At 54.0% G+C, this 12700-nt stretch overlaps 2 protein-coding genes across 7 annotated transcripts in view; both read right to left on the bottom strand.

Moving 5' to 3' along the window:
• ARHGAP8 (Rho GTPase activating protein 8) overlaps window positions 1-3100 on the bottom strand; it is a 52289-nt gene extending 49189 nt beyond the window's left edge. For 2 of the 3 annotated variants that reach the window (XM_066358632.1, XM_066358633.1), the window contains exon 1: window positions 3039-3100. The gene's annotated coding sequence lies outside the window, so the exon portion shown is untranslated. The remainder of the gene's footprint in view (window positions 1-3038) is intronic. The other variant, XM_066358634.1, reaches the window with a different exon arrangement.
• A 5568-nt stretch (window positions 3101-8668) lies between these two features.
• PRR5 (proline rich 5) overlaps window positions 8669-12700 on the bottom strand; it is a 54981-nt gene continuing 50949 nt past the window's right edge. For all 4 annotated transcript variants that reach the window (XM_066358636.1, XM_066358637.1, XM_066358635.1 and 1 more), the window contains one exon: window positions 8669-11584. In XM_066358636.1, the coding sequence (XP_066214733.1) occupies window positions 11118-11584 (467 nt within the window). In that variant the 3' untranslated portion in view covers window positions 8669-11117. The remainder of the gene's footprint in view (window positions 11585-12700) is intronic.

Here is a 12700-nt window from a genome sequence, read left to right as displayed (position 1 = left end):
TTGGCCACCTGGAGCTTTCCTGTGGATGGCAGATGCAGCAGCCCCCTGCCCACCAGTCTCCTTTGCTCGTTTTAATTTTATGACCAGGTAGGGAGGGGGATAACTCCCCAGACGTTTCTGGACTCCTGACCTGCCAAACCAGTTTCTTCTAATGGACAGTCACCAGCTCCAACTGAAAAGGAACTTCTGGCTGCCCTGCTCTGTTCCGGGTCACTGAAGAAAGAGCTGCTCGGCCCTCCGCCTGGGCAGGGACAGGTCCCCCGCAAGCTCATCCACGCGCGTCTCCTGTAAGATCTTCTCTGGCCATCAGGGGGTGGGACTAACACTAACTAGTAAGAGCAAACACACACAGAGCTGCCACACTCTGCTTTAGACACTTTGCACAAATTAACTCATTCGATTCTCCCAGTAATCCCATGAGTAGGTACTAACATTGTTCATATTTTACAGATGGGGAAATCAAGGCACAGTGGCTAGCAACTCGGGTTAGCAGCTCGAGGTCACAGAGCCAGCTGGTGACTACCGCCTCTCGGACATTATTCCCTCTGAGCCTCAGGATGCCCAATGAGAGGTGAGAAAATGAGGACGGAGAAGTGACTTGGGGAGAGCTCTCAGCCAGGTCTGCTGTTCCAGGGACCCAGAAACCTGGACAGTGGCCAGATCCAGCTGCCAGAAGTTCCAGGAGCCTGGACAGAAAGATCACTGGGGCAGGACTCAGGACAGCATGCTCACCTGTAGTGAGCCCTGCACGCACACAAGGACATCTGTGAGGCTATCCCCACCTCCTCAGTGCCTGGCTCAGAGGGGGGCCCACAAATGTATCCCAGGAGGCCCAAAAAGCCTCTGGACACATATGGCACAACTTCCTCGGGCATCTGTTTTAATCAAAGGGTTGAAGAAAAAGTTAAGTAATTTATCTGAAAAGAAATAGGAAGCATCACTTTTATATATCCCCATGCTCATTTCACACAGGTGTGAAGAGCAGGCACTGGCCGGCTTTGTGCGTCTCCACCAAAGGCAGCCCTCAGTGCCCTCGGAGGTGGCAGAGCCTGGTGGGGAAGGTGTGCACACTGCAGCCGCAGCACTGCTGCCACCAAGGCTGGCTCTTCACTCACTGGCATATGACCTTGGAATGTCACTTAAACCTCTTTGCCTCAGTTTTCGCATCGGTAAAAGGGGACAGTAACAGTCTCTGCTTCAGGGACTCGGTCCTGAGGTTAATGTGAATGAGGCATGAGGCAATCAAGCGTGCTGTTAGGGCTTGATAGCCATTAGTGACAATAACCATGACCACCCTGGAGAAAAATGGGCAACAGGGTCATTTTATGGGTCAGGAGACTGGGTCCCCAAGAGGGAAAGTAACTGCTCAAACACCAGTTCTCTGATTCCTCTTCTGTCTCTTTCTTACCCTCTTGCTGCCTCTATTCCTCAGTTTCCCCATCAGTGAAAGATGATGCAATCAGGAAATGGGATGAATCTTTAAATGTGGTGAAAGACACCCACATCAGGCACCTCCAGGGTGCCCCGAGCTCTTGCTGTCCTCTCTAACTGAAGCCACCATTGAGGGCATGCCCAGGACCGACTTGGCCTGGAACTAACTTGTTAGGGAGATGTCATCTGTCCACGAGATGTTTAGTCAGATAAGTTTCCAGACCTTACAAGATCTTAATTGGGTCACATGTGAATGACTCAATGACATTAGCCAAGTAAGCTGGTACCAGTTCCACCTCTCAGGTGCTCCACACGCATTTCTACCACCTTACATGTGAGCTACCTCCATTCACCTCCAGTCCTCCAGTCTCTGTATGACCTCAAAACACCACTCCCTTTTCTGCCTATCTCCTATCCATCTTCCAGCTCAATGGTTGCCTCCTCCAGGAAGCCCTCCTTGACCACCCCCTATCACACAGAGAGCAGACTCTGGGTCCCCTGTGGGCAGGGACTGGAGAGGTGGCTGTCCACAAGGACTAGCTAGGCTATGGCCAGTGCCCCACATCCCTTCTTACCCCTCACCTGGGGCCCTGGTGTTGGTCTAAGGAATGGTTCGTCATTGTATTAAAGGACAAACTCACAAACAAGATTCTAAAACTGCCACTGGAGACTATCTAATAATGTTTAACGTTGAGTCTCACATTTTGAGTTCTCACCAAGACAGATGTCCACACTGCACTTCACACCCCTTTCTGGAACCCACACAGACTCTGCACAAAACCTCAACATCTGCAGCCTGTCCCTAGACGGCCATGGCCCCACCCAGACAAACAAGGACCCACAGGAATTCCATTCCTCTGGTTCGCCATGCCTCATACACCTCCCAGCGAGGCGGGGAAACCCCAAGCCAGGCGGCGACAGTGGCTCCAAGAAATTCTCGGGATGGCCCGGTGCCAGGGTTTGAGAAAAGTGAAAGCAGCTAGGGTCTCTCCCCTAACTGGGGATTTGGGAGGCAGATGACCTGCTTGATTGGTTTTTGGCCTATTAACTCTTGGGGTTCCATCTCCCGTGTTGATGGGGCCAGCACCCACGGCGGAGCCCCTGAGTTTGAATCCGCGTAGCACCTACTTTGTGTCAATGCTCTCATCTGTGAAACGGACAACGACTCCTTCCCGCCTCCTGGGTTCAGTGAGAGGGAGCTGACAAGTCTGTGCGAATCGCCCCACGGGAAACCCCGGGTTAGGCGAGACAAGGGGCCAGAAGGACCGGACCCAAACACAAAAACACCCGGAGAGACGTGCGGGACTAGAGAGGTGGGAGCTGGCGCAGAAAGGGGAGCGGGCGCAGGGAGAGAAGGGGGAGGAGCGGGGAGCAAGAGGGGAGGGGAGGAGTGGGAGGGAGACGAGCTTGGCTCCAGGAAGACCAGATCCGGGGTCGAGGAAGGGACCTCTGCAGCCGGGTCAGGACCTGGGTTGGCGCCCCGCCCCGCCTCAGCGTGCCCACTTGAGCAACGGGCCCGGCCCGGCCGGGCTGTTCACACCTTCAGAGCCCGCGCGGCGTCCCCACCGGGAACAGGTGGGCTTCCTCCCGCGGACACTAGGCCTTACCTGGCTGCAAACGCCGCTGGCGCGCCTACCTGGGCTCAGCTCTACCCGCGACTCACCTGGCCCCGCCCCGGACGTGGCTCCAGCGTAGTCCCCGCCCCTCTCCCCCGCCCCCCACCCTCGCCGGGGCTGGTGCGAAGTATTTCCCTAGACTAGAGCACTGGCCATCCGCGTTCCGCTAAGTCTCCGCGGGGACAGGTTGGGGCCGGGCAGGTGGCTCCGCCTCGTGGGCGGGGAGGGGCGGAGCATGCGAGCTCAGGCGTCCCTCGCTTCTGAAGCACCGAGGCGCCCCTGTGTCCCACCTTGGCCGAGCGCCCACGCCTAGGGCAGGTCCTGATTCATTTCCCCGTTTTAGGGATGTGCAAAGTGACACGGGAAGGGGTGACGTTTGTAAGGAGTTGAGAGGAAACAATCATGCAACAAATGCTCCCAAATTCTCTTCTGGAACAGGTGCTGACTTCGCAGGACTGCAGCGGGGTCCTCACAGTTCCCACGGTGGGCCCCGAACCTCATAGTGGCAGGGGTGGGTGATCCCAGAGGCAGCCCTGACCTAGGCTGAGGAGAAGGGAGGACTTCCTGGTAGGGGGGGTGCGACCAAGCCTTGGGCCTCCTAAGGGTCATTCAAGACAATTAGGTCTGCATTTCTGCACTTGGGCGCAGTCACTGTCCCTGCCCCAAGGCAGAGGTCATATAACAGGAAGTCCCCAGCCCAGATAGCCCAGAAAACGCTGGTCATCTGATTGCTGGCCCACAGCCCCAGGCAAGAGTAGGATAGTTACACCAATATCATCACGTTCCATACCAGGGGCAGCTCAGTTGGGTGGAGTTCTAAGAATGGGTTTGTATCAGACCCAGTATCTGTCACCCACCTTTCTGGCTGCACCTCTGCGTCTTCTCGTTGCCTTCTCCCCATCTCCCTGATTTCTGAAGGTCCATGCCCCACGGTTGGGTCTACACTTCTCATCCACACTCACTCCCTCCTCCTACTTTCAACATGCCTATACCCTGATCCCTAATTATATCTCCTGACTCCAGACTCCTACCCCTAACTGCCCTCAACATCTCCACGTGGAGACCTTAGCAGGCAGCTCAGGCTCCACTGTGCGTCCACATGGGGCTCCTTTCCTGGAGTTCATTCTCCACTGGTCCTGTCCAAACCCTCGGGGTCACCTTTGGCTCCTCTGGTTCCCTCACATGCCAGGTGTGGTACCCTGGCAGGCCCCTATGGCTCTGCCTTCAAGACGTGTCACAGTGCCACCACTTCTCTCCACCTGCACTGGCCCAAGTGGCTCAGACCAGCATTTCTCACATGGCTCAGACAGAGTACAGCCACCCAACAATGTCCCCTAGCAAGTCCCCTTGCTTCTGCCTTGGCCCCCTTTGACCTGTGTCATCATAATAGCTGGGGATCCTCTCAGAAACTCCTACCTTGCCCCTCCTCAAGTGTTCCTCTCTCTCCTCTCATTCCTGCTCTTTTGGGGTGGGGTTATGAGCAACTCCACAATCTCAGGCTACTTTGCGTGGAAGGTGACATGGCTACTGGTAGCCCTGGGTTACACGTGATGCGTTCTGTGGTCCCTAGTATCCATTCATTCAATTAACAGCAGCCAAGACAATCAGGTGTGTTGACCCTTCCCCACTTCTAGAGGGGGAATCTGATTGCAGAGGCCAGTTGTCATAATAGCATTTCTTTTGCCACAGCAATTGGTTCCGGTTCCAGAAGTCACCAGGCCTAAGCCAATCACGCAGGTGCTTATAGAGTCACCATGAGTAGTTCAGGCCAGTCCTGCTGGATTTCGCCTGGAAGAAAAAGTTCTTCTCTCTCCTTTTCTCTCCCCCAGCCTAGATGAGGAAGCCTGGTGTACTAGGGATACCAGACAGACATCCTGTGACCACAAACAGATCTACACTTAGGATGATACAGAAGTGACCAGGAACCGGGTCCTTGTGACATTGCAGAGCCCCTGGATCAAGCCCACCCTGAAGCTTACTCTATCTCTGGACTTTCTCATTCAATGTGCCAATAAATTCTCTTCTTGTTTAATCTAGTTTGAGCTTTCTATGTCTTATAGTGTCACATGGCCCTGGCTGGATGGCTCTATTGGGTTAGAACATCATCCCCTTATGCAGAGATTGCTGGTTTGATCCCTGGTCAGGGCACATAAGAAACAGACTGATAGGCCCTGGCTGGTTTGCTCAGTGGGTAGAGCATCAGCCTGACATGCAGATGTCTCAGGTTTGATCCCTAGTCAGGGCACACATGAGAAGTGGCCATCTGCTTCTCTCTGTCCCTCCCGCAGCCAGTGGCTCAGTTGGTCCAAGTGTCAGCTTCAGGTGCTGAGGATAGCTTAGTTGATTTGAGCATCGGCCCAAGACAGGAGTTGCTGGGTGAATCCTGGTTGGGGCACATGTGGAAGTCTGTCTATCTCCCCTCCTCTCACTTAAAAAAATAAAGACTGATGTTTCTCTCTTTCTCTTGTCTCTCAAATCAATAAATAATTTTTAAAGTGTCAGGTGACAAGATATTTGTATACCTTTTTAAAAAGTGTAAAGTTCCTCTCCTGATAGCACTAGCAGAAGAAAACCCAGGTAAGGATTCTAACTGGCTAATCCTGAGACACATGACCATTACAGCGACTAGAAGGAAGTCCAACAGACCAAAACTTTATCTTCCCCAAAGTTAAGACAGTCAACTTCACGAGTTGTGCCAATGATCACCATGAAGTGAATGAACACAAGTTAGTATTAACGAGGACCCCTGCCCAGCACTGAACGTTAGCTATTACCATTTCGTGTTCAGAGCCATGAGATCACTTGTTTGCTCGCTGCGGTATCCCCAGTGCTTAGCTTCACGTGTGGTACATAGTTGGCGCTGTCCCCAGTCCATCTGAATGAATGAATGACCTCAGTGCATTCTATCACCAAACCGCCTTTCCCTTGCAAAGACCCTGTTCGACTCAAGCAGCACACTTACATAGTGTTATTTAGCCAAGGGCGCTGCGGTGCTTGCTATGAACACACATGTAAACTGGAGCTTATGGATGAATCAGAAACAGGGCCTATTTCTAGGTCAAAACTCTTCTTCCTAGCAACTCACTTGATGGGTTTCACTGAGAGCTTTGTGCCGGGTTCTCTTCCATTTGTGGAATGTAAACATTTTTTTAAATCATCAATGTAAGGTCAGTCTCTCAAGACAGAGGGACAATTGGCAGGTTTCCTGTTTTAAAAAGCACTTTGGACCAAAGGAAAACATTGCCCCCCTCGCAGCTGGTCCGGGCTGGAGTGCAATTTCATGGTATTATGAGACATCCGGGGGAATGCCACTCTCCTTGCATTTGTGTTCTGGGCAAAGCTCATACAACTTCCACTGCCACAGCTCCATGATGTTAAAATGCAGACAATAAAGCAATAATGCCAAATGCTTGTAGGCAAAAGAGCACAGGTGCATCCGCCACTCATAATATATAAAAGAAAAAAGACACAGAAAAAAACAGTGACACCCAAGCAGACTCCCTTGCAGGGTCTTTCTTCTCTGTCCCTCCAAGCACGGGTAATCATTAACCCACCAGTTAGTCATTTCCCTTTGTGGCTGTAACAATAACTCCTTGCATTTCTAAAGCTTTGCAATAAGAGGAAAAGAAGAATGGTGCAGAATGAGGGAATGACGTCTGAGTGGTATTATTCCCAGCTTTATTAAATTTGCTCTCACAAATGTTTATGAAGTCGGAGAGTAGGCTCTCCCCAAGCAGCACGTTCTGCATCCATAAGCACTGGGGGCTGCAGAGCTGGAAGGGAGGAGGAAAGGCAGGGCCCTGGCCCTGGCCCTGGGGATTGGGCTTCTCATTTGTCTCCTCCCAAATGAACTCTCCTGGCCAGACTTTGTCTGCTTTGAACCATATTAAAACTGTGAAACCCAAATTTCCCTGCTGAGTGTGGGTGTGACAGCCAGCTTGAGCCAAAGATGTCCAGGAGATCACATTCCAACCTTCCCCCGGTGGCCTGGACCTGAGACCCCGCAAGGGGTCTGTCGTAGCCCCAGGATCCTGGGCTAGGTTTCCCACTGTGGATCCGCCTGTGCTTAGAGTGAATGCATTTGGTTGTTAGCATGGACTGTAAACCAAGTCCAAGGTAGTGCCTACTCCACAATGCTTTTGGGGTTGTTTGGACCTAATTCTTGAAGCCCTTTTGATTTGCAAGGGACACAGCACACTCTTAATACCTTATTTGACATCAGGTTGGGACACTGGTCCTGGGCTCTGACCTCTTGCACCTTTCCAATGCCCTTACTGGTCTCTCTGCCCGAGGTAGTCAGACAGTAGGTTTACTCAGCCTGTTTTGCAACCAGGGCCCAGACAGTGTCACCATTGTGACATGCATCCTAAGGGGTGTGGGGAATTTATTACACTGGGGAAGGCAGCTGCCCGACATTCATTCTGGGTGCAGGGGTGGGGGGTGCGATGTGAAGGCTGCAGTGGCTACAAAGTTAAGTACCTGGGATGTGACTGGGTATTGGTGCTGGTGGCCATTGTGGGTTTGGTCCAGTGCAACTGGAGCATCTCTGTGGTAGGAGCATCCCTGCGCGGTGGGAGCACCCCTGTGCAATGGGAACATCCCTGTGCAATGGGAGCATCCCTCCCATCCTGTAGGGTAGGTTGAGGCATTGTTCCTGGAAGTTAAGCCTCAAGCTTGGCTCTCCCACGTCCTGACAACTCTAGGAGCTTCCAGCATCCTTTAATAAATGCTTTCACTGTGTAATTAGCCCACAATCTGCTCCTGCGGTTTGCAAATAAGAGCCCTGCCCCATCCAGCACCGTCCTTTCTTATGCGACACTATCCCCCTCCTCCCCTTCCAAACAGAGGCTGACATAAATCCCCATCGTGAAGGGAGAGGTGTCAGCATGAGAAATCCTTCTTGTGATGATGTGGCTGGTACTTTACATTTCTATAGCATTTTGCAGCCTGGGCAGTGCGAGCTCTCTGCACACACATCAGTCAGTGAGGAGAAGCATTCTTGTAGGTGAAACCATCAGTTTATTACTAAGCCATTATCCCTTTCAGGTCAAAACCCATTAAGCACTTGTTCGCCCAACACATTGTCATGGGTGCAGAGCTACTTAATTGGAGACACCTGTTACCCAGGAGTGTACAATCTTGGGTGTGTCCGTACAGTGCAATGCACAAGCAGAGAACACCAGCTACTGAATTTCATTCTGGAAAGACCTCTGATACTGATGGAGAAACTGAGGGCGGGGTGACTTGCCCAATATCACACAGCAAAGTGACCAATTAATGATGAAAACCCAGGGTCCTGGCTCTACCCCTGAGGGATGTGCCATACACACAAACATGCAAAACATGGTATCCCAGCATCAGCCTTCTCCCACTCGTGGACCATCTTCCTTGAGTATTTGGGAGAGTGCATTAGTCAGGTCAAGCCAGGTTATGCTGCAGTCACACAGCTTACACTAACTTGGGTCTCCTCACTCATGATGCGTGTCTGCAGCCCCCCACTCCCGCCAGCTGGAGCAGTGCCATCTAGAACATGCCCATGACCATGCAGAGGGAAGGCGAGTTCTGGAGGGTCTCTGGCTGGCAATGAAGTGTTCCAGTTCCAAAGGCCCCCAAGTCCCTGCTGCTCAGAACACATTTGCCAGAGCTGGTCACGAGGCCCCACCAGCCACAAGGGGAACAGGAAGTGCAAGCCTTCTGTGTGCTCAGGAGGCAAGGAGCAGAGCACCATGAATTTAAGGGCTTCCCGGGAGTCTGGTCCATTGCATCCCTGACTGATGTCCTCTGCCCAGCAGCCCCTTGTCTCCCAAAACCCCCATGGCTACTGCTCACTGGGCACTCCTGGAATTCAGGACTATGGTCTTCCTGCTGGGATGATAGGACACCTCCACTCGTGCCCCAGCAAGGGGCCTGCACTGGGTGGTCCACACTCCCTAAGGGAAGTGGTACAGAGTGCTGAACTTAGCTCCTCCAAGGACCTCGTGTAACTGGAATCCCATGGTATTTGCTCTTTTGCGACCAGCTTATTTCACTGAGTATAATGTCCTCACGGTTCCTCCACGTTGTAGCAAGTGACAGAATTTCCTTCCTTTCACAGACTGAATCATATTCCGTGGCATGTGTAGGCCAGTCTGCCCACCCATACATCTGTTGACAGACACTTGGGATGCTTCCACCTTTCAGCTCCCTTGAAGAGAGATGCCATGAACATGGGTGAACAAGGATTTCAATACCCTGCCTTTCATTTTTTTGGGGGTGTGTGTGTGTGTGTATTCAGTTCTTTTAATTATAGGTCAACTATAACTTCCATGGTCAAACGGAAAATCAGGAGTCAAAACTTTAGAGGGGCCTCCCCTTGGCACATCTCACTGCCTAGCTTTTCTCCTTCCTTCTCCAGGGGCTCCCTCTACTGTAGGGAGCTTCCCCACCTGGTGGAAACCCTCCTCTCTCCTCTGAGCAGTCCTCCCACCCGTGATTCCTAGGCTCCAGCGCGCCCAGTGTACCTTTCTGAAAACCTCCTATAGACTGATGCCAGCAGGAGCAAAGCAGGCACCCCCAGGCCCAAGGGCATTTTAGGGTACACACATACACCCCCAAACAAATGTCCACTCAGAGAAGGTGCAGTCAAGGGTGCTAGGCTCCTGTGACCTGGCTGGGCTCTTGCCTCCGCGGACACCTTCCAGAACGGACCCACCACTCACCAGAGTGCTGTGGAGTGAATTGTCCCTCAAATTACTGTTGAAGCCCTATCCATCAGTGTGATTGTATTTGGAGATGGGGTCTCTTAATTAGTTAAATGAGGTCATGGGGGGGGGCTGATCGACAGGGTCAGCGTCCGTATGGGGGGGGCTCCCCACCAGGAGGGCTGTTACTGGACCCTGACCACACTGCCACCCTGACCTGGGACTCACAGCCCCAAGGCTGGGAAATGAACTTCTCTTGTGTCTCTCAGGCTGTGGCGTCTGTGACAACCCTGAGCAGACTGACAGACTATAGTGAATGCAGGCAAGTGTCTCCAATGACTTGCATGGTCAGATGGCACTCACAGGATGGCTCTCTGGGCAGGTGAGAGGTGGCAAGAGGATCGCCGATCCTGCTGTGTAAGAACGTGGCGTGGGTGGGGCAGGGGTGTGCATGTGTGTGTGTGAAGGTTAAGACCGAACAACCCAGACCATGGCAAAGGCACCAATGCCACTGTGGGGATGAGCCAGGGAGCCTCCCCAGGTTAAGGTTCAGAAATTGGTGGGCTGGAGGACAGTACCACCTGTGTGTGTGGGGAATTGGGGGAAGGGGAGTGACACAGCTGTCGCCGGTCCCTTCCCCTCCAGGAGGCTGTGGTGGGGCATCCGGAGGGGCCAGACCCCATGTTCAAGGCCAATGAGTTGTACCCAGCCTCTACCCCTCAGGGTCCCAGCAGCTCCCAAGAGGCTGTCCAGTTTCCTGGCTCCTGTGTCTAGGGTCACTTGGCCCCTCTAGCAAGATGGGACGCAGAAACTAGGTAACAGGAACCTGCTCCCCCAGAATTGGTAAGGGAAGGCTCCAGTGAGGTGAGGTGAGGTCTCTGAGGGGGGCCTAGCATGACATGCTTGGGAACAGGGTTGACAAGTTTTATTCCACCGTCTTCCTGCCCACCGCCACCCTGGCTAAGTGATGGCAGTGGCTCCAAGGGTCTGGGACAGTCACCTACAGGTCGTGCTGTGGTGAATGAGGAGAGCAGGTGGGTTTGAGGATCACTCTGGGGGCCTGACCGAGCTGCCATTTTCACAGTCTCTGTGGGTGTGGGTGTCGGGTGCTGGGGCGGGCTGGCAGCGGAGTGAGTAGTGACACCCCTTCCACACATGAGGTTGAACTGTGCACCTGGTGACCCGCAGGAGACAGAGGAAGCCCCAGAACAGAGTGGTGCTGGGGCTGGGACGGCAATGGTTTTTCCAACAAAGAGGGAGGAGCCAAAGTGGCTGAGGCTGACTGGGGACTGGGTGGGACAGAGTAAAAAACTTACACGTACACACGCACCCACTCACGCATGCACACACACGCAGGCACACGCTTGGGCTCAGTAAAAACACGAGGCCCTCACACGATGCTCTGCCGGCCCCTGGCCCCCTCAAACTTAGAGGCCCCAGACCCACTGTGCCGGCTAAAGTCAATGAAGATGCCTTCAGAATCCGAGTCCACAGACTCCAGGATCTGGTCCACCAGGTTCTCGGGGCTGGAAGAGGGTGGGGAGCTGCAGGCTGGGCTGGGCTCGGGCGGCTGCGTGGGAGGGTACAGTCTGCTGGGGCAGGGCCCCGACTGGGGGCTGGGGGAGGGTATGAAGTCCCCTGTGGGGCCCTGGCCGGACGCGTCGGCAAAGCCCTGGTCGGGACAGGACGTCATCTCGGAGACCGAGTGCCTGCGGACGCCCGCGCCCCCGGCCGCCGAGCCCTCCGCCTCGTGCTCCGCCACAGGGTTCAGCAGCGGCGTGTTGTAGCTCTTTGAGCGTACCACTGGGTTCTTGGCCAGGATGTCCCCCGAGCGGGAGCGACGCAGGAAGTGCTTCTCTGTGGAGAGAAGGACAGACAGACAGGAGTCAGGCACCAGAGGCCAGAGGACACAGACCTGGAGGCCATTCGGAAAACCTGGACATTTGTTCCAGGCCCTTCCTTCTGCCAGATGCCAGGCAGCTCCTACTATGTGCACTGACTGGGCCCCCAGCTGTGCACGGAGGGCAGCTACAGGAGAGGCCTGACGGGTGCCAGGGTGCCTATCTGGCAGCGTGGCCAGTGGGAAGGAGGAATGCGGGTCCCCACCCGTCTCCGCCCCAGCCTCTCTGGGGCTAAGTCAACTGTCCGGCTTCATATGTGCACTTGCCTGTTTCCCCACCCGTGTAAAGTCAACAAATCATCGCACATGCTCCACACCAGCACTTTCCTGGGCAAAAACAGCCCGTCTTCAGACCTAGAGTCTTAGTGTGTGTGGGCGTGGGACAACAAACTCAGATGGGTGGTCCACCGGTTAGGTAGTGGTAAGTGCCACAGCGTATCAAGGGGCTCTTCAACATGACATCAGCACTGCGGTTTTATTCTGAGTGCTATGAAAGCCCCCAGAGGGCGGGAGAAGACCCCAGGGCAGCTGAGGCTGGCTGTGTAGGGGACAGGTTTCCACTTCTATTCATGCTCACGCAATTCCACCAAGTGCCACGAGGTGGCAGAGGTGAGTGTGGTGAGCAGCTCAGGGGGTTTTTCAGGGACCAGAGGCTCCCTCCTCACCCTGCCGGGGTCCTGTCATGCAGAGCCGCGTGAAACCTGAGCATCTGAAAGTTCTCCTCCAGCTGCCAGGGCCCCATCTGAGCTGAGAATACTGGTAGGCGGGTTGGACAACAGCAGGTTTGGGGGGGGGGGGGCGTGCTAAATAAGAGGGGACATACCCAAACACCTCTTACACTGCTGTCCATTTGGTCCAGGATGCTCTTTCTATATCCCCCCCGCCCTGCCAGGACTGGCTCCTTCAGGTCCTTCACCTGGGCAGTCACTCCCAGTCAGGACTTCCCTGAGCTCCCTGCCCACGGCCCTCATGTTACCTGGGCACAGGACACCTTGGGGAATTATCGGGAGATTCTACACTCATTGGTCTGCCTTCCCCGGCAAACAAGACTCAAACCCTAGACCAAGAACAGG

The sequence above is a fragment of the Saccopteryx leptura genome, chromosome 1 (assembly GCF_036850995.1).
Source record: "Saccopteryx leptura isolate mSacLep1 chromosome 1, mSacLep1_pri_phased_curated, whole genome shotgun sequence".
In the NCBI taxonomy this organism is placed as follows: domain Eukaryota; kingdom Metazoa; phylum Chordata; class Mammalia; order Chiroptera; family Emballonuridae; genus Saccopteryx; species Saccopteryx leptura.
The sequence above is the reverse complement of the archived record's forward strand: the minus strand, read 5'-3'. Positions and strand labels throughout refer to the sequence as shown.